The following is a 21,935-nucleotide window of genomic DNA, read 5'->3' on the forward strand; positions in this document are numbered from 1 at the left end:
TGATGATATATTGATGTTTATATCTTTGTCTTTATTTTTAACCACTGTATTAAATATAATTCACATACCATAACATCTACCCATTTAAAGTGTACAGAGTTGTGCAATGATCAATAAATCTAATTTTAGAACATTTTCATCATTCCCAGAAGGAACACTGTACACCACTGTACTCCCCTCACCCCTCAACCTTAAGCAACCATGGATGTACTTTCTGTCTCTATAGATTTGCCTTTTCTGGACATTTCATATATGTGAAATCATACAAGGTACTTTTTTGTGACTGGCTTCTTTGATTTAGCATAAACTTTCCAAGATTCAGCCATGTTGTAGCATGTATCAGCATGTTTCATTGCCAAACAATATTTCATTGAGTAGCTATCTCCATTTTATTTGTCCCTTCATTAATTGATGGACATTGGGGTTGTTTCCACTTTTTGGCTATCATGAATAATGCTGCTATGAACAGTCATGTATAAATATTAATAAAATAATATTTATTAAATTAATATAATATTAATTTAATAAATATTAACAGTCATGTATAAATATTAATGCTGCTATGAACAGTCATGTATATATATATACACACACAATTTAGAGAGAGTGTGGAGAGAGGCAGAGGGAGAGGGAAAGAGGGAGAGAGAGAGAGAGAGAGAAAGGGAGAGAGAGAGAATCTTTTTTTTTAAAATTTTTTATTCTTAATGTTAATCACCATACATTACATCATTAGTTTTTGATATAGTGTTCCATGATTCATTGTTTGTGCATAACACCCTGTGCTCCATGCAGAACGTGCCCTCTTTAATACCCATCACCAAGCTAACCCATCCTCCCACCCCCCTCACCTCTAGAACCCTCAGTTTGTTTCTCAGAGTCCATCGTCTCTCATGGTTCATCTCCCCCTCTGATTTCCCCCCCTTCCTTCTTCCCCTCCTGCTATCTTCTTCTTCTTTTTTTTTTCTTAACATATATTGCATTATTTGTTTCAGAGGTACAGATCTGTGATTCAACAGTCTTGCACAATTCACAGCGCTCACCATAGCACATACCCTCCCCAATGTCTATCACCCAGCCACCCCATCCCTCCCACCCCAGCAACCCTCAGTTTGTTTCCTGAGATGAAGAATTCCTCATATCAGTGAGGTCATATGATACATGTCTTTCTCTGATTGACTTATTTCGCTCAGCATAACACCCTCCAGTTCTATCCACGTCGTTGCAAATGGCAAGATCTCATTCCTTTTGATGGCTGCCTAATATTCCATTGTATATATATACTACATCTTTATCCATTCATCTGTCGATGGACATCTTGGCTCTTTCCATAGTTTGGCTATTGTGGACATTGCTGCTATAAACATTGGGGTGCATGTATCCCTTCGGATACCTACATTTGTATCTTTGGGGTAAATACCCAGTAGTGCAATTGCTAGATCGTATGGTAGCTCTATTTTCAACTTTTTGAGGAACCTCCATACTATTTTCCAGAGTGGTTGCACCAGCTTGCATTCCCACCAACAGTGTAGGAGGGTTCCCCTTTCTCCGCATCCCCGCCAACATCTGTCGTTTCCTGACTTGTTAATTTTAGCCATTCTGACTGGTGTGAGGTGGTATCTCATTGAGGTTTTGATTTGGATTTCCCTGATGCTGAGCAATGTTGAGCACTTTTTCATGTGTCTGTTGGCCATTTGGATGTCTTCTTTGGAAAAATGTCTGTTCATGTCTTCTGCCCATTTCTTGATTGGATTCTTTGTTCTTTGGGTGTTGAGTTTGATAAGTTCTTTACAGATTTTGGATACTAGCCCTTTATCTGATATGTCATTTGCAAATATCTTCTCCCATTCTGTCGGTTGTCTTTTGGTTTTGTTGACTGTTTCTTTTGCTGTGCAAAAGCTTTTTATCTTGATGAAGTCCCAATAGTTCATTTTGCCCTTGCTTCCCTTGCCTTTGGCGATGTCTCTAGGAAGAAGTTGCTGTGGCTGAGGTCAAAGAGGTTGCTGCCTGCATGGGAGAGAGAGAATCTTAAGTAGGCTCCACACTCAGTGCAGAACTGAATGTGGGGCTCGATCTCACAACCCTGAGATCATGACCTGATCCAAAATCAAGAGTTGAATGCTTAACTGAGTGAGCCACCCAGGTGTCCCATAAGTGAACATATATATTTTTTTGAGTATGTACTGAGGAGAGAGATTGCTGGGTCATATGGTAACTCTATGACTGATATTTTGAGAAACTGCCTGGCTGTTTTCCAAAGTGGCTGCACCATTTTACAGTCCTAATAGAAATGTGTGAAAGTTCTGCTTTCTCCACATCCTTATCAATACTTGCTCTTGTCTGTTTTTTGATCATGAACATCCTGTGGGTAAAGTGTTATTTCATTGTGGTTTTATTTGCATTTCCCTAATGGCTAATGATGTTGAACATTTTTCATGTACTTGTTGGCCATCAGCTTATCTTCTTTAGAAAAATGTTTATTCAGATCCTTTGCCCACTTTTTTAAAAAAGATTTTATTTACTTATTTGAGAGAGAGAGGAAGGGAGAGTGAGCGGGAGGGAGAAGGAGAGAGAATTCAAAGCAGACACCATGCTGAACTCAGAGCCAGATGCAAGACTGCCGCCAGGTCCTAACCTGAGCTGAAATCAAGAGTCAGATGCTTAACTGACTGAGCCACCCAGGTGCCCCCTCCTTTGCTTACTTTTTAATTGGATTGACTTTTTACTGTTGACTTTTTAATAATTCTTTATATATTCTAGATGCAAAACCCTGATCACATATATGATTTGTAAAATTTTTCTGCCATCCTGTGTGCTGTGCTTTCACTTTCTTGATGGTGTCCTTTTCCTTTTCTCTTCCTTATGATTTTCTTTTATAAAAATTTTATTTTACTTAAATTCAATTAATTAAGATACAGTGTATTATTGGTTTCAGAGGTAGAGTTCAGTGATTCATCAGTCTTATATAGTACCCAGTGCTCATTACATCACGTGCCCTCCTTAATGTCCTGATGGTATCTTTTGATGCAAACAAGTTTTTAGTAGTTTTTATGATGTCCATCTTATATATTTTTCCTCTTATTGTTTGTGCTTTTTTCCTGGTCATATCTAAGAAACCAGTGTCTAATTCAAAGTCATGAGGACTTACTTCTATGTTTTCTTTTAAGAGTTTTATGGTTTTAGTTCTTACATTGGGAGTTAATTTTTGTGTATGGTATGAGGTAGAGGTCCAGCTTCCTTCTTTTGCATATAAATATCCAATTGTCCCAGTACTATTTGTTACAAAGATTATTCTTTCTCCATTGAGTTGTCTTGACACCCTTGTTGAAGATGAATTAACTGTAAATGTATGGGTTTATTTTTGGAGTTCCAGTTCTATTCCTGATCTATAAGACTATCCTTATGCCAGATTCATACTTTCTTGTAGCTTTTTAGTAAGTTTTGAAATTGCAAAGAGTGAATCTTTCAACTGTTTTTTTTTTTTTTTAATTTTTTGGTTTTCTGGGTCCCTTGCATATTCATATGAATTTTAGGTTCATCTTATCAATCTCTGCAAAAAACATGGCTGGCAATGCCTTTGATAGGAATTGCACTGGATTTATAGTTCAATATTGCCCTCATAATAATATTAAGTCTTCCAATATGTGACTTGGAAAGTCTTTCCATTTTTGTAAGTCTTCTCTAATTTCTTTAAATGATGTTCTCTTGATTAGCTCTAATAGCTTTTGTGTGTGTGTGTGTGTGTGTGTGTGTGTGTGTGTGAATTCTTTTGGGTTTTCAGTATACCAGATCATGTTACCTCCAAATAGAGATAGTTTTACATCTTACTTTCCAGTCTGGATGCCTTTTATTTATTTGTCTTTCTTAAGTTATCTGACTAGAACTTCTAGTACAATATTGAATAGAAATGAAAGAGGACATTTTTGTCTTATTCCTGATCATAGAAAGCAGTTAGGCTTTCACCAGGAAGTATGATTTCAGCTGTGGAGTTTTCATAGATTCACTTTATCAGGTTGAAGAATGTTTTTATCTTTTTTGACTGAAATTGAATGTTTCTGAGTGGGTATTCCTTACAAATTCAACAGTAAATAAAAATGGGAAAGTAATTTCAACCCACACTGGGCGAACCTTGAGGGACATAGCTGGACAATTAGACCAAAGGTGATGCACTATCATTTTCCTTGTATGTTATGGTTTTAAAAGAGGTGATATTGATGTGAACTAGGTCTTCCTAGTAAGAGAATTTTTTTTCCATACTTAATATAGAAACAGTCCTACTTTTATTAACTTACCTTTTAGCCATCCATGTCTCATGCCTTTAAAAGTGCCATGAATTTGGGTAATGCTCAGAATTTAGTGTGAACTATAGTAACTGTAAATCATTTATGTGGCAATTTTTTATCTTGGGCTTGAATGACCATTGCTATAAATGTATAAGATATTTAATGATGTTTAACATCAAAGGTAGCCTTATGCTTCATTTAGATTATGGAAGCCTTTGTGATATATTCAGTCATAAAATCATCTTGTAGGCAATAAAGAAACCAAGAGGTTCTTGCTGACTCTGATATGCTATATGGAATTCATTTTTGAATGGTTTATTTGTGCATTAGAGGAAAACACCAACCTTCTGGGGGTTGTCCACATTCCAGCATCTTGCATCTGTTGTATTTATGACAGAATCAAGGCAGAAAAAAAAGAGTATTTAGTCATCTGCTGATTCTGTTTGGTGCTAAACACATACTTTTCTCTAGAGTGCAAGAATATTAATTTATGTACTAGGGTGGATTATAGCCATTCCTAGAGACATGAGTATTTAAATTGGCAAAAACTAAACAGTGAATACTCTGCATGTAGATGATCCCTGCTTGGCATATGCCTTGAATAAGGTAAAATCTTTGTTAACTAGGGATGTGGATTTTTTTTTTTTTAAGATTTTATTTATTTATTTGACAGAGAGAGAGAACACAAGCAGGGGGAGTGGGAGAGGGAGAAGCAGGCTTCCCGAGGAGCAGGGAGCCCGAGGCGAGGCTCGATCCCAGGACCCTGGGATCAGGACCTGAGCCGAAGGCAGACGCTTAATGACTGAGCCACCCAGGTGCCCCCAGGGATCTGGATTTTAAATACAAGTTACCTTCTATTAGGCAGGCATTCATAGTTGACCTTTCAACTACAGCCATTATATTTTGAGTTCAGAAGCTTTATATAGCATTCTGATAAGCAAGAAATATGACCCAAGTAAATCTCACTAGTAAATCGGAAGATGTATAGGTAAACCTGTTCTAAAATCTGTTTCTGGAATGAGAGATAAAAGGGAGCAGAAAGTTTTATGCTGTTTCTCTGCCCTTTATCTATTTTTTCAGGAAACTAGACAGATTCCTGGTATTTTATCCCCCATGTGATAGGATAACTTTTTCTATGTGTGATCAGTAAGATGTTCAAATTGTTAATTTCAAATTTTTAATTTGGGTTGATGTTCATTAATTAAATATGTATCGAGTATCTTTCATGTCACTTCATGGGGCTTATATTCCATTGGAGTAAACAGAAAGCAGACATGATAAATAACTATGGTATAAAGTGTACTAGTGATAAATAGTAAGAAGAAGATAAAGCAGGGAAAGGGAATATGGCATATCAAGAGTGAAATTGTTGGTGGAACTTTTAGATAGGGTGACAAGAGGAGATCTCACTCAAAAGTTGATTTTTGAGTAAAGACTGAAAGGAAGTGAGAGAGTGAGCCACAGACATGGATCTAGAAGGGTGCCAGCAACAGGATGGCCTAAGGTAGGGACATGCCTGGCTTTTTGGGGAAACACCAAGGAGGTCCATGTGGCTGGATCAGCGTGAGCAAGGAGAGTTGTAGGGATGAGGTCAGAGAGATATGTTGGATGGTTTGAGCAAAATAATGACATGATAACTTTCTAGAGGTTGATAAGAAGTCAAATTCTGGTAAAAGTGATAGAAGTTACTGACAAACTGGATGTGCGATGAAAGAAAAGTAGAGGATGATGACAAGGTTTTTGGCCTGGACAACTGGAAGAACTGCCATTTACTGAACTGGTGAAGACTGGGAGTTGCAGGTTGAGAGGCTCTAACTATCAGGAGCTCAGATTTTGATATGTTTGAGATGCTAAGTGCCTTTAATGTCATATTTTTTGGTTCTCTTCTACCTCATGCATTTTCTTTTTTTAAAAGATTTTATTTATTTATTTGGCAGAGCGAACACAAGCAGGGGGAGCAGCAGGCAGAGGGGAGGGAGAAGCAGGCTCCCTGTTGAGAAGGGAGCCCAACCTGGGGCTCCATCCCAGGACCCTGGCATTATGACCTGAGCTGAGGGCAGACGCTTAACTGAGTCACCCAGGTGCCCCTCCCTGGTGCATTTTCAAGATGCTCATCTGCCTGTGAAACATTTCTTAACCTACCCATGCTTTTCCTTAGAATTCCTATAGTAATCCCAATCTATTCCACCAGTTTTAGCCCCTTTTATTTAACATATTATTATTTAACAATTTCCAGAGAGCAGAGGACTTGAGTGGGTGCTCATTTTTACTTTGTATTTTCTCGTAGCTTTAGTTCAATTCCACTGTATAAATACTTGATATCTCAGAGTACTCAAAACTTAACAAGATCATTAACCCAAGTTATTTCTGTTTCCTCAGTCAGTTGGATCTGATTATTGGTTAATGTAGGAACATTATTTAACTTTCTGAAAAACATGTCAAATACAGGACATCTTTACCTTCATTCTGCTTAAAGTTTTGCTTCCTGCCGGGGAATATAGTTAGAAATCAGATATTTTCCCAAACATTCTGAGATATATAGAAGTAAGCACTGAACAACACACTTGCATATAATTGGTAAAAAACTGGTATCATTGGCTTTTTAAATGAGGGCTAGGCCAGAATACTGAAGAATAGTTCATAGGCAGATCTAGTTAGCCTATTTGGGAACACATTAAAGGAGAATATTTTCATTCTAGGATGACTATATCTTAGCTTTTTGTAGTTATGATTTCCTTTTCCAAAATTAGAATTTTTATCTCATGGAAAAGTAAATTATCTTATGGCAGGAACCCTCAGTGATTTTTGGTGTCTTTAAAGTGGTGAGAGATAGGGGCGCCTGGATGTCTCAATCGCTTAAGTGGCCAATTGTTGATTTCGGCTCAGGGCATGATCTCAGGGTCCTGGAATGGAGCTCTGTGTTGGGCTTTACACTCAGTGGGGAGTCTGCTTAAGGATTCTCTCTTTCCCTCTCCCTCTGCCCCTCCCCCTGCTTATGCACATTCTCTCTCTCAAATAAATAAATAAATAAATACATCTGAAAAAAAAATAGAGTGGTGAGAGGTGTCCTTAATTCATTGGTCACTCTGTGCCAGCTCCCCTGTGAGGCCTAGGGGGTGAAAGAGGTAAGGCATAGTTCTGACCCCAATAGGAACTCATAATTTGGTGAGAAACACAGATGTGTCGATGAATAACTATAGCAAATGGTAATTGTTTAATATATGCTAGATTAGTGCCATGTAAGCCTATTGGAGCACATGAGTACATCTGTGGGTGACAGAACATGCGAATCCAAGATATCTTGAGGGATGAGTAGACATTTCCCAAGAGATGTGAGGGGAGACTGGAACATAGCTCAAGGCACTTGTAGAACCTTATGTGACTCTGTGTGGCTCCAGCAAGGGGTGCCTGTGAGATAAGTGGTAGGAAGTGAAGCTAGAGAGAGAAGCTGAAGTCAAATCATCCTTGTCCTCAATAAAAAAATATGAGTTTTATTTTGTTTGGATTAACAGCTAGAGAGAGAAGCTGAAGTCAGATCATCCTTGTCTACAATAAAAAAATATGAGTTTTATTTTGTTTGGATTAACAGTCACTTGAAAATTTTAAATTGGGGATTGGTGATCATATTTGAATTTTGGAGGGATTCCTCTGATGATATTATAAAGAAAAGATTGTATTAGTCAAAAGTTTTGTCTCTGATTTCTTCTTTCCTCTTTTTATTCACAACCACTTCCTAAGTTATCCCTAATCATTCCTCCTCTAGATTAGTCCTAGTAGTGAGGACAAGAACAAGGGTACATACTGGAGAAATATTTAATGAATAGAATAATAGACCTTATCTAATGGTGGGAATGAAGGAATGGAAGTGTCAAGGATATTCCTCAAATTTCTTGTTAGCTAGATATTGAGGCCAGTGAGTCTGAGAATGTTGGAGGAGAAACATTAGTTGGGGGGAAGTGTAAGAAAAAACAATGTGTTCAGTTTCCCATAGGTTTAATTTTGAGACTCAACCTGAGTTATGTATCTGGAGCCCAGAAGAGAGGTAAATACTATCGAATAATGTCAACTTAAATTTAGTATTCACTGTCATCTAAGAAGATAAGGGAGAAATGTTTTAAGGAGGGGATATGGCTAATAGTTTGCTGTACAGAGAGTAGTCAGTAAGAAAATGCTGGAAAAATGTTTGACAAATAATTTAACCTCATTTTACCTTCTAAGGTAGGAATTATTATTCCCATTTTGTAGCTGAAGTAAGGTTAATTATTCTACTCAAAATCTCCTGCTATTGGAATGTTTTTGTGTTGGGATTCTAACCCCAAAGCTCATGCTATTTCTATCATAATGAGACCGACTTCCTGCCCTGGAGTGGCTCAGCATCTTCCTCACTCCCCTTCACTTATTGTAGGCTCCTCAGGCCCAGGGACATGCATTATCTCTTTCCCCTCTCTTCCAAGGTCAGGTACACATATGGTATGAATATAAAACATGGAGAGTGCACTCATGGGCTAACACAAACATCTGTGCTCATACTTTAGAGCAGAGGTCAGGACTTCTTTTTGTTTGGCCAGTTTGGATTTGAATGTTTTTAAACGGGGCAAGTATTCTATAGTGTGTGAGTGCCTCACCACTCCCTATGGATTAACATTTGGCCTATTCATGCTTCCTGCTTTGAATAAATATCTGAGTTTATAACCTTAGGAACATCTGAGTTTATAGCCTTATCTTTAGCCTTAGCTTTAAAGTCACACCTTAAAGCAGGTGTTTTCAAGCTTGTTGAATTAACTAAAATCCAAAGTTATTTTTCCCCCTCTGGGAAAAGCAACCATTAAGCTATCATTACTAAGATGCTATATTTAGAGTGTTTCCTTTATCAAAGGTAGATTGAAGTGGTTAAGATGATATTTTCTCTCTTTCTCCATTATGTCTGACTTATATTTTTGAGCAATCTAAATGACCTTATGGATCACACTTTAATTTCTATTGTTACAGTTTTGGCCTGAGGGTTTTTTTTGTTTCTTTTTTTTTAAATCAGTGTTGTACTGAAACTGAATTAAAGAATGTGTTTCTAATCTGAGTTGTATTACATATGATAATTATTCATCAGGAAGATATGCCTGAAATATGTATTCTCTGTTGGGCCACCACAGAACTGTAGGGCTGTAGGAATGTCCTTTGACAGACATTGGGAGCAGATGATGAAACTACTGACAACAAATTAAAATAGTGTTGGGTAGAAGGAAAAATAAGATGAAAACAGAGAGGGAAGCGAACCATAGGAGATGCCTAACTTGAGGAAACAAACTGAGGGTTGCTGGAGGTGGGTGGGGGGATAGGGTAACTGGGTGATGGGCATTAAGGAGGGCACTTGGGCATTATACGCAACTGCTAAATCACAAATTCTACGCCTGAAACTAATAATACAGTATATGTTAACTAAATTTAATTTAAATAATAATAAAAAAAGTGTTAAGACAGAAGCCAGTCCTGGATCCTATTCATAGCTGGGCCATTAAATGACAAATGACTAGAGCATGTTTGCCTGTAGGAAGCATTATAGCTGTTTGGTAAATGCAATCATCACCACCACTTTTTATTAATCTTGTGTGCCTTTGGACAAATGTCCTTTTCCTTTTTTTAACATTTAGGGATAATAACACTTTCTTTCTCATGGAATTCTTTATGAGAAGATGACTAGAAACTTATTAAACAGGATAAACCACTACATGAGTGTAAGGCATTATTAATTAGGTATTTGGATCAACATCCCTGGGCTTGAATTCCATTTGTACTAAGTTATGCTATGTTTGGAAAATGGTGGTCTATTTCTCACGAGTGAGTCACAGAAACTTAAATAGGAAGAAATTGTAAGGAAAATGATATTTTTGATCTTTGGCTAGGTGTTAAAATCCAGTTTAACTCTCATAGATGTTAATAAATCTGTACTTTAGAGGAAAAGTTTTCTGACATAGATATTTGGATCTTGTTAGATTAAGTGATGAAATATACACACAAATGAAAGGGAAATGTGAAGTACAACTGGATTTGTTTAGCTCATTATTTTTCTGCTTTCCTGTTTACTCCTTTTACTTCAATCATATGGTAGATGACTTTAGATACAATTTATTTTTTAGATATAAAATTGAGGCAAATAATAGATGTAATATATAGTGTATTTCAGATAGATAGAAAATTAACATAGTGCATTTCTGAACTTTATATATATGTTTTCTTGACTGACATAGTGGCCTGCATTAGAATTAAATAATAATGTTTTCCTAGGAGTTATCTTGGAGTTATTAATATTCACTTTTGTGTATTTCATCTACCCAAGGTATCCATTAAAGACCCAGAATACATACCTTGGGGGATATCTTAATGCTATTATTATATGGTTTCTCAGTTTTCTATTTGAATTTGAAGAATTCTTTTATTTTCTCCTTTATTGTATTTGTCCTATTAATATAAGATGGAAAACGAGAAATAAGAATAGAAAAGCAGTGTAAAGTCCTCTTTCTGTTGCTTAATAATGTTTTGATTGTAAAATCTTGCATTTTTTCAATTTTTATTTTTTTTTTTAACTTTATTATCTCTGTATTCTACTCTTATTTTACCATCTTATATCCTCAGTTCTGTTAAGGCTAAGTATTCCACTTCCTAATTTATGTTGGAGAAAAACATTTAAATTAGCAGGTGTTTGCACTATTTTGTTTTCTGATAGAACACGAAGCTGCCTAGTGACCAGTGAAGCAGTTAGCAGGCAGCATCTTGGCAGAGGGAAGACCAGGGATAGAAGCCAGCTAAGAATGGAATCCAAATAGCAAAGTATCCATGGGCTCTTCTGCTGCACGTCTTCTTAGTCTTAAGAAAACAAAAATGTTCTTTATAAGCCTTCCCTCCCATACCAGAGTGGTTTTTTTCAGTTCCAGAAACTTCATTTAAACACCTGGAAGAGAAACTCAATAATTTGCATGTAGTTCTTCTTTGTTGAGCAGAGTATCTCCTGAGCTATTCCACTTGGGCAGGGATGTAGCTTAGTAAGGAAGTTTTCTCTGATCCTCTGAAATGAGGGTTCAAGGGTGCATGGAATCAATTGCTATGAAAATCCTTTATCTTTGCCTTTCCAATGGCCAGGGTTTGGGACCTTTCTTTTCTTATTTTTATTTTTCAAACATTTAGACTTTCTTTTTCTTTTTTAATAAAAGCCCTCAAGGTGGGTAGAAGATGTTAGCAAATGGACTGCATATTATCCAATTTGCTCATCCTTCCCTTAATATCATGGGAAATGCTATAACAGGGCAAGTCCATAGCTTATTTATATCAGTGTCCTTTGCCAAGAGAAGTCACAAACTGAATGTTTGCTTGGCTTTACTAATATTTTTGTTTTGCTTGATTTTATTGAAATGTTTTAATTGAAGTATAAGATACATTCAGAAATATGCATACCTTGTGAGCTTACAGTTCAGTGAATTTTTCCAAGCTAAACACTCTCATATAACCAGCACTCTGAACAAGAAGAAGAGGTGCACCTGGGTGGCTCAGTAGGTTAAGCGTCTGCCTTTGGCTCAGGTCATGATCCAGGAGTCCTGGGATCGAGCCCTGCATCGAGGCCCACCTTGAGCCCTGCATCGGGCTCCCTGCTCAGTGGGGAGTCTGTTTCTCCCTCTCACTCTCCCTCTGTGCTCTCTCTCTCTCAAATAAATAAATAAAATCTTAAAAAAAAAAAAGAACAAGAAAAAGAAAATTACCAGAATCCAAAAGGATCCCTATGCCCTTTCCAATCTCTACTTTTCAAGAGTAACTAATATTCTGATTTCTAAGAACATAGATTAGTTTAGCCTGAGTTTGAATTTTATATAGATGGCATCAGACAATATGCACTCTTTTCTTGTATCTTTTTAATTCCATATTTCATATTGTTGCATGTAGCTGTATTTTGTTCATTCTCATTACTTTGGGTTGTTTCCAGTTGGGGCTGTTATGAAGAATGCTTCTAGGAACACTTTTGCATGTCTTTTAAAGAACATATGAACATATTTCTATATGTGTATATCCTCTCCTACGAGTGGAATAGCTGGGTCATGAGGTATATATATGTTCAGCATTAGTAGGTACAGTTTTCCAAAGTAGTTATACTAACGGCTTCACTAAAATTTAATGTAAAGATAGGTATAGTTTAATTTTACTTTTTAGCTTCCTATGACATTGTGATGCATAAACTTGTTTAAGCTCTCTGGATTGTGTATATTTTCCATAAAATTTATTTCTTGGAGGAATTATATACACGGTTTCTTACCCCTTCTGAATTTAACATCCTATTATTTATTTCTTATTTATTTGTCCACTTGTTTCTTAAAAAATGTGTTATGCTCATAATATGTGCCATATACTAATAGATAATGAGATACAAAATAAGTAAGCTATAATGCTTGCATTTGAGGGAATTATAATGAAGTGAGGGAGACAGCACAATGAACAGATATATTTTTAATTTATTTCACTCAAATATAAAAAGTTACTTCCTCTATTATTTCTAGATTTAGTAAAGAAGTCTATTAATAACTTGTCAAATTCATTCATAAAAAAAATTCATTCATGATTCCTGGATTTTTTTTAATCGTGTGTCCTCCAATATTAATTTTCTTTTTGCAAGGTGAACAGATCCCATATTTTTAACACCTTGATACAGAAGCCATCCTGCCTTTTCCAATTGCTTTGCAAAAACTACTTTAATTATTTTTTCTTCAAGTATGATGACTATAATTATCCAAAGTAATTCAGGTTTTAAGCTTCATGGTGTGTATGTGGTTTTTGCTTTTTTTTTTCTTTTTCTTTTCTTTTCTTTCTTTCTTTCTTTCTCTTTCTTTCTTTCTTTCTTTCTTTCTTTCTTTCTTTCTTTCTTTCTTTCTTTCTTTCTTTCTTTCCTTTCCTTTCCTTTTCTTTCTTCTTTCTTTCTTCTTTCTTTCTTCTTTCTTTCTTTTCTTTCTTTTCTTTCTTTCTTTCTTTCTTTCTTTCTTTCTTTCTTTCTTTCTTTCTTTCTTTCTTTCTCTCTCTCTCTCTCTCTCTCTTTCTTTTTTGAGAGTTCAGTATTTTCTGATATCTTTCTTGGTGATTTACAATATATATTTGGCCTTTTGGACTAACACATACAATTATCAGGTTTACTTCCTCAAGAAACAATTTATGATTACTCCCAGGTTCTCCATATTATAACATTCATCCTGGGTGAAGACCCTGTAACATTTGCATCCATGGTTTTACCTCCCAATTATGAGCTGGTGACTCATAGATCTCTATTTCTAGCCTAGACTCTCTGAATTCTAGGTTCATGTATATTTTCATTTGGATATTATGCTGGCATCTCACATTTAGCAGATGACAAAATGTATTTCATCTTTATTTTCCAAACAAATTATTCATTCTGTATTCCCCATCTCGGTGAATGCATCACAATATGTACACATAGTGCTGAAAAAGTTTTCTAGACGCTTTTAAATACCTCCTCTCCCCTCCCCCATCTAAATATTACAAAGTCTTACCATTTTTAGCTTCTGAATTTTCTTGGATCCATCCTGCTACTACCTAGCAATAGTGTTCAGTGTTCAGGCACTTACTGTCTCTTGCCGGGATTATTGCCTACTCTCCTGAATGCAGTTCCATTCTCTCTAATCAACTGAAAGTTCACTGCTGGAGTGATCTTTGAAAATACACATCTGAGCTTGTTGCTCTTGCAGTTCTTTAGCGTGGCATGGGAGGAATCTCCCACTTACCTTTCTGGCTGGATTCATCACCATTCCTGCTCAGGTTTCCTGTACTTGTCATGACACCTACACTCGCCTGCATGCTCCTTGCTCTCTCATGCCTCAGGCCTTTGCACATGCTGTTTTCTTTACTTGTTGTTCTGTTCTTCACATTGATAACTTCTACTTACTGTTTAAAAGTTACCTCTGATAAATTTTCTTCGATCCCCTCAAGCTGAGGAACTTTCCTCTATGCTATGAATAACTCTATTTTAGCTCCCAAATAAATTTGTCTCCCCTTCTGATCTATAAATTCTTTATCTTTGCATTCTTTTTTTTTTAAAGATTTATTTATTTATTTTAGAGAGAGAGAGAGAGTGTGCATGAACAGGGGGAGGGGCAGAGAGAGAATCTCAAGCAGGCTCCTGGCTGTTTGGAGCTGACAACAGGGCTCCATCTCATGACCCTGAGGTCACAACCTGGGCTGAAACCAAGTCAGATGCTTAACGGACTGAGCCACCCAGGTGCCCTTTTATCTTTGCATTCTTAACATTAGTACACTGCCTTATCTATAGAAGGGCTCAACAATATTTATTGAATGAATGGTTGAATTAATTAACTGATAGCTTAGAGCCCTCCATTTTTATACTTTGTGATCTTTAAAATCCCTAAATATATTTTGTTCTCTTGCCAGGGTTAAAACTCATATGTTGCTTCTCTACCCACTTGCACAGACTTGTAAGGTCTTTTTTAATCCCATCTGTGTGTTTCTGCATCAGCTGGAAGCATTTAATGTCTCCTAAACTTGGAAATCTCATGTGAGTTTTTTCTTCTGGAGCAATTTAAAAAAAGATATTAAAAAAGTATCAATTTCCAAGGAGCTGAAGTTTTTAGACTTCTCTGTCCAGAGAAATCCCTAACTGACCCTATCATTTAATTCCTATTTTGATCTGATTTAAAATTTTAGGATAAATCAACAGCCTAGTTGATTTGAACCCATGATATCATCAGTTATAACAAAATAAAATAACCACAGTCACCACCACAACCTTTGGTTTCAAAGGATGGCATTCATTAGTTCCCCTTTTATCTGTGTGCCTATTTCCTACATTAAATTTATCCTTTAGGATGTCCTTCAGGAGAAATGGTCTTGCCTTCTCAATTTCCTTTACTTAAACTTGTAACGTGCCTCTCTTTCCCCCACCTGCTGCCATAATATGTTATTTTTGTTATATTCACTGACTCTGTCCTTTCTCACAGATTTATCAGCTTGCTTTTCAGGGTATCAGTGGCATTAAGGTTTCGGTAATTGCCTTGGGCAGAGATAAAAAGCATAGGCTCAAAATCCAAAATATGTTAGAATTTTTTAAAAAAGATTTTATTTATTTATTTGAGAGAGAGAGTGAGACAGAGTGAGAGAGAGAGAGCATGAGGACTCTGTGATCATGACCTGAGCCGAAAGCAGACGCTTAACTGACTGAGCTACCCAGGAGCCCCTAGAATTTCTTTTTAAATTCCAAAGTTCCTACAGCATTAAAGTTACCACAATTAACAGTGAGATATACAGAGCCATCATCAGAGTAAAAGAATAAATACTTTAAACCTTATCTTTCTTTGTAGCAATGTATGTTCACAAACTTTTACCTTTCAGAAACTACCTAAACATTGACCTTGCCATTCTAAATTGAGCAGTATAATGCACAGGTCACTTCAGAGGGTATTATGTAATTAGTTTTGATTATACTCTATTATGTAGAGAATTTTCTTCAGCTCCTTCTGAATATTTATACTTTTTATTGTTATACCTCTGAGAAGTGTGCCTCCTATCTAAACATTCAATTATTTTTCCTCCAGGTCACACTGAGATAAATATAGGTAGTGCTATAAAATTGTGGGAAATATGAAAATCACTAAGAGCATCACAGGACAAAAACAGTACACCAAGTTTGATAAATTTTAGGAAGACTATTTTAGGAATATTTTAGGAAGAATAATTCTGTACTCTTTCCATAGTTCTCTACTGTTTTTCAAGTACATTCCATTTCTGATGTAGTACTTACTCAATCTCATGAGAGCATTGGGAGAAGTATCATTACTCCATTTTTACAGATGGAAAAACATTCAGTGAAAGAGTAGAGGGCTTACCCTGATCACAGTGCTAATGACAGAGCTGGAACTAGAACCTAGACCAGAAATATAAGGGGGAAATCATAGCAAGCCAAGAAAACTACAAAGTGTCTTGTCTTGGGTAATTAGTGAGTACAAATAGTGAGTTGACAGCTACTTCTAACCATCCTCCCTACATCTTGTAAAGAAGTTAATCTCCCCTAAAGCCTGCATGAAGTCACAGACAGCCTTTATTTTCAGAAAGGAAGGAACTAAAAATATAGTAGCACAGCCATTTATTAACCTCAGGCAACATTATCCGGAGGTAGCAGAGTCTTATGAAAAATGCATGGGATTTGCAGTCAGAAGACTTAGGTTTAGATCTCAGTTATTTTGCCAGTTTCTTAATCTCCTTACACTAAATACCTATTTAGTTAAAATGGGGCTAATAACACCAGCCTTATTGCCTCAGAGGGTGTTGTGATGATCAATAAGATACTATCTAGAAGCACTTTATAAGCTATGTCATTGTATAAGTACAAGTCCTCGTCCCTGTATAGTAGCAAATAAAGGAAATCCTTCCTGTGTAGGAAAGACTATAACATAGTTGTTAACATAATGGGTTAGCAGTTGTACTGACTTGGGTTCCCTTCTAGCTCTGTAACTTGGCTTGGGAACTTAGTCTTTCTAAACCTCAGTTTTCTTACCTTTAAAATGGAGGGGGGATAATATCTTTCATGAGGTTTTATAAAGATTATATAAGATATTGTATGTGGAATAGCGAAGCTATTGTTAAGCTCTCTTGAATTAGTTTTCTTTAAGATGAACTTTTAATTTATATTAATAATTTTAGATCTCCAGAAAAGTTGTAAAGATAGTACAGAGAATTCTCATCTACCTTTCTTCTGGTTTCCTCTGTTGTTAATATCTTACATTTGCCACTTAATGAACAAACAAGCATTGATGAATTACTATTAACTAAACTTAACTGGTTTTATTTGGACTTCACCAATTTTTCTATGAATGCCTTCTTTCTGTTCCAGGATCCAATCCAGGGTACCACATTGCATTTAGTTGTCATGTCTCCCCTATCTCCTTTGGTCTGTGACAGTTTATCAGTTTCCTTCTTTTTCATGACCTTAACAGTCTTGACGAATATTGTCCAGGTATCATGTAGGATGTTCCCCAATCTGGTTTTGCTTGTTGTTTTTCTCATGATTAGATTGGGGTTGTGGACTTCTGGAGAGAATAGCAGAGAGGTGAAGTGCTATTCTTGTCACAATGTGTCAAGAGCTACATGATACCCACATGACATCACTGATGATGTTAACTTCTATCACTTGGTTAATGTAGTGTTTGCCAGATTTTTCCATGGTATTTTGAGCTAGTTTTGATCAGTTATCACTTATATCAGACTTTCTCTTCCCTGTCTTCCCACTATTTGGAATGCTTTTCATTTATATTTACTGCAAATGTCATATTCAGAAATATCTTTTCTGACCACCCAAGCTAAAGCAATCTCTATGACATTTCACTTTTGTGTTTTCTTCACAGCATTTATCATTGCCTGAAATTGTCTTGTGTATTTGTTTACCTAGTTTATTGTTTGTTGATAGTCCCCCACCCCCTCAAACAAGAACATAAGCTTCAGGAGAAGAGGATCCTTGTGGGATTGTTCACATCCGTACACTTGGCGTCTAGCACAGGGCTAGCATATGCTAAGTGCTCAATAACTATTTTTTGAATAAATGTCAAAGAAAGAAAGATCCAGTATTAAATTATTAGTAAGTATTTCTCAAAAAGATTGGAAAATAGCTGAATGATAGGAGGTTCAATTTAATATTCTTAACTGAATTGGTTTAGTTTTAATGAAAAGGTTAAATGCAATCATAAGCATCTATGGAAATAGGTAATCAACATCCTTGTAATTCAGGCTCTATTATAATGTACTTAATAATGTGAATGTCAGAGTATTTTTCTGACTTATAAGCAAGATATGACGGACAAATGTAAGATCTCCTTAGTTATTACACATCTGCACCTTTGTGACCTTTTTTTGCTAATTGGCTCAGCTTTCTTACTGTAGAACTTTTTAACAGAATCAGAAGGAGTGTAGAAATAATTGATGCCCTTGATTTTAACTTATACCTGACTTCTTAGCATCTATTATCTTTTCATTTATATTGACAGAAAAATGGAGCTTTTTTGTATAAATCTTTCTTTTATAACTCATAGTAAGAAAGCTCTCTTCTTATGTGTTTCTTTAGGACTTAAAATCTCCAAATCAGAGGGATGAAATCGCAGGGGCCCGGGCCTCACTGAAGGAGAACTCCCCCCTCTTGCATTCAATTTGCTCAGCTTGTTTGGAACATTCTGATGTTGCTTCCCTCAAAGCCAGCAAGGACACAGTTTGTGAAGAAATTCACAATGCCCTCAATGTAATTTCAAATGCTTCACAAGGCATCCAGAATATGCTTGCCCCACCAGAATCTAAGGCAGCAACACTGGGAAGTGCCCTTGATGAGCTTGAGGTAAGTAGAGAGAAAGGTAAAATGTGATTTCCTGTGTCTCAATAGGAAAATAAACAGATGTGGGTTTTCAGATTTTTCAGATCAGAGTTTAGAGTATGAGTAAATAAAAATTCAGTTACTTAATGAGTCTCCATCATTGCCTTGTGCCTTCCAATGAATTGATTAGCGGGAAAATATTCTATCAGTAGACTTCTGGCTCCTTTACATTTCTTCTAAGGAAGTCAGTGAATTTAAAGTGGGATTGTTGATTAGATTGAAATGATGATTTTAGCTTACATCGATCAATTTATGAAATGTAGGATTTATCCATTCCACAAATGTTGTGGAAAATAATCAGACCGGTGAGAAACCAAGTGACACTTGGAGAAGTAGGAGAACTTGGAGAACTCAGGTTTATTTTACACGGGTGGACCCAGATGTGGTCCCTGACCTGTGGAATTCCTTTCTGAAATTCCTGGGAGGTGATCAAACTCCCCTTCCACTCAGAGGAGCAGGACCTGACTAAGAATTGTCGTCCCTGGAGGCTTACTGAGTCTGGACGAACTGCCAGGCAAGTTGGTCCACTTCTCCTTGGAGTCCAGCTAGGGCAAGACTGCCTGGAGGGTTGGAACTCTGGGGTGAAGGAGGACCCGGAATACTGTCAGGTGGTGCCCCACTCGATGGGTTCTGAGTTCCTTCCTGCTCCAGTGCAGTCTGAGCCACCAGTTGGTGGCTCAAGGGGCCAGAACGGTTTGAATCTAGCTGGGGCCTCCAGAAATGTGGAAAATAATGAGACCGGCAAGAAACCAAGTGACACTCAGAGAAGTAGGAGAACTCAGGTTTGTTTTATGCCGGTGGACCCAGATGAGCTCCTGCTCAAATTCTGGGCCCTGGGCAGCGGGGTTACAGGGTTTTTATACGGGGTGCAGGGGGTCAGGTTCCAAGGGCCATGCTGGCTGCTGGTAGGTAGGTTTAAACCAGGGGAATGGGGGCTGCTTTAGGCGGGAACAGTAGTGCCGGGACCCTGTGTCGGGAAGCCTGTTTACAGAAGCAGAAACGGCTGGTTATCTCTTCCTCCCAGTGGGACTTCTGGTTATCTCTAGCTCTTTCTATCTACTGGGGCCTGCTCTCCCTGGGCCTGCTCTGGGTAATTTTCCTCTTCACAAATACTTATCATTGGCTCTTTTTTTGTGCTTGGGATAAAATTGAGCCCTGCCCCCATGAAGCTTATGTTCTAACAGAGGAATATAGGCAAAAAACAAAAACAATGAACACTGTAGATAAGTAAATTGTATAGAATGTTACATTGAGAAAGCAAGATGACTTGGAGGCTTGAAGGAGATTAGATAATTGGGCAGATGGAGATCTAGAATGAAGGTTTGAAAGCATGTCCTGTTGTTTAAGGGATAGCACAGAAGCCAGGATGCCTAAGTGGGGAGAGTAAGGGGATGAGTCAGAGCTGAACTGAGGAGACCCAATGGGGCCAGGTTATGGAGGATTCTGTGGGCTTTTAGGGGCTCTGGCTTTTACTTCAATTTAAATGGGATCCATTCTTAGGTTTTAAGCAGAGGTATGACACTTGAGTCTTAAAAGGACAATATTGGCTGCCTGTAGAGTATAGACTGAAGGGGAACAAAGGGAGACGCTGAAAAACCAGGCAGAAAGCTATTACAGTAATATAGGTCCCATCCTTATATTTTATGTGCATCATCTCATTCCACCTCACACTTTAGTTTGGACCAGGGTGGCATCAGTGAATATAAAGGCTAAATTTTGGAGGTGAAGCCAACTGGATTTGACAGAACGGATGTGGGATTTGAGAGAAAGGGAGGAGTCGTGGCTGATCTTGCAGGCTGGGTCATCCAAAAGCACACACTGAACAGTTTGGGATATAAAGCGTTGTTAGGAATTAATATGTGTGAAGGGAAGAGGGAGGGAGCATGATTGAGCTGAAGAAGTCTACCTGTGAGCCAGACCCACAAAACCTAGACCAGTCAGCAGAGAGCTCTAGAAGGAGGAGTGCCCTCTAGTGTACCTTGTCAGGCAGAAATAGCCAGGCTTTTTTTTGCCTCTGTGAGTCACTGGACGCAGGTCACCCTGCCCTGGGAAGGCTAAGTATGACGTCCAGGCACAGGGAAGAGGGAGCAGTCCCTTGCAACTGAGGCAGACCCTCTAGGAAATGACCGCTGGGGGCCATCTGATGGCCTCATTCCCCACAGCTGAGCAGTAAGTCCTACTTGGAAAGGAAATATGGATAGTACATCTCTGTGTCTACCAGAGATAATGACAAGGTTTTGTGTTTTTGTTTTTTGGGTTTTTTTCTTCTTTAGCAACTGGATGGATAGAGTTTTCATCAACCATGATAGGGAACACTGTGGGTGAAGCCAGTTTTGAGAGGAAGATCAGAAACTCAATTTTCAACATGTTGAGTTAGAGATATTTATCAGACATTCAAGTTTGATGTCAAAGATAATTAGCTATACAAGTCAGACATGTAGTTGTTTAATGGGAGACAACATAGTGTAGTGCTTAAAGATAAGGGTTTTAGATCTCTTTATGCCAAGGTTCCTATCTCAGCTGTGGCACTTTTTAGGAAAATTATTTATTTATTTATTTATTTGTTTATTTATTTTTAAAGATTTTATTTATTTATCTGACAGAGAGAGACACAACGAGAGAGGGAATACAAGCAGGGGGGAGTGGGAAAGGGAGCAGCAGGCTTGCTGTGGAGCAGGGAGCCCGACGTGGGGCTCGATCCCAGGACCTTGGGATCATGACCTGAGCCGAAGGCAGACGCTCAATGACTGAGCCACCCAGGTGCCCCAGGAAAGTTATTTAATTCTCAGCTTTCTCACCTCTAAAATGGGAAGAATAATAGGGCCTACATCATAGTGTTGTCAGAATCAGTGAACTAATAATACAGGTAAAATGCTTAGAACAGTGACTGGCACATAATAAGTGCTCAGTAAATTTTAGCTCTCCTTATCATTAGTGGAGATGACTATTTGGAGGCAAATTCTTCCCTAATGAAATCAATGCAATTAAAATTACTAAAGCATTACTAGTAACTTAAAAAATAAACACATGTAATTCCTGTATTGTTCGTAACATTATTACTTTCATGATAAACTTATGAAAATCTAATTCATTTACATTTAGAGTAACCTTTATGTTTTTCCTTTAGTTACATGTCTTTAAACAGATTTCTTTACTTCTAATCTAACATTAAATTCCTTATTATTGGCACCCATGCAAAAATTTATTAAGTTCCTAATTATTAGCATCTATGTGAAAGTTCTAGA

General features: G+C 37.3%; 1 protein-coding gene across 2 annotated transcripts in view; it reads left to right on the top strand.

The window, feature by feature from the left end:
• CTNNA3 (catenin alpha 3) overlaps positions 1-21,935 on the top strand; it is a 1,800,030-nt gene that overhangs the window by 447,718 nt on the left and 1,330,377 nt on the right. For both annotated transcript variants that reach the window (XM_078077659.1, XM_078077660.1), the window contains one exon: positions 18,391-18,654. In XM_078077659.1, the coding sequence (XP_077933785.1) occupies positions 18,391-18,654 (264 nt within the window). The remainder of the gene's footprint in view (positions 1-18,390; positions 18,655-21,935) is intronic.

This window comes from Halichoerus grypus, chromosome 7 (assembly GCF_964656455.1).
Source record: "Halichoerus grypus chromosome 7, mHalGry1.hap1.1, whole genome shotgun sequence".
In the NCBI taxonomy this organism is placed as follows: domain Eukaryota; kingdom Metazoa; phylum Chordata; class Mammalia; order Carnivora; family Phocidae; genus Halichoerus; species Halichoerus grypus.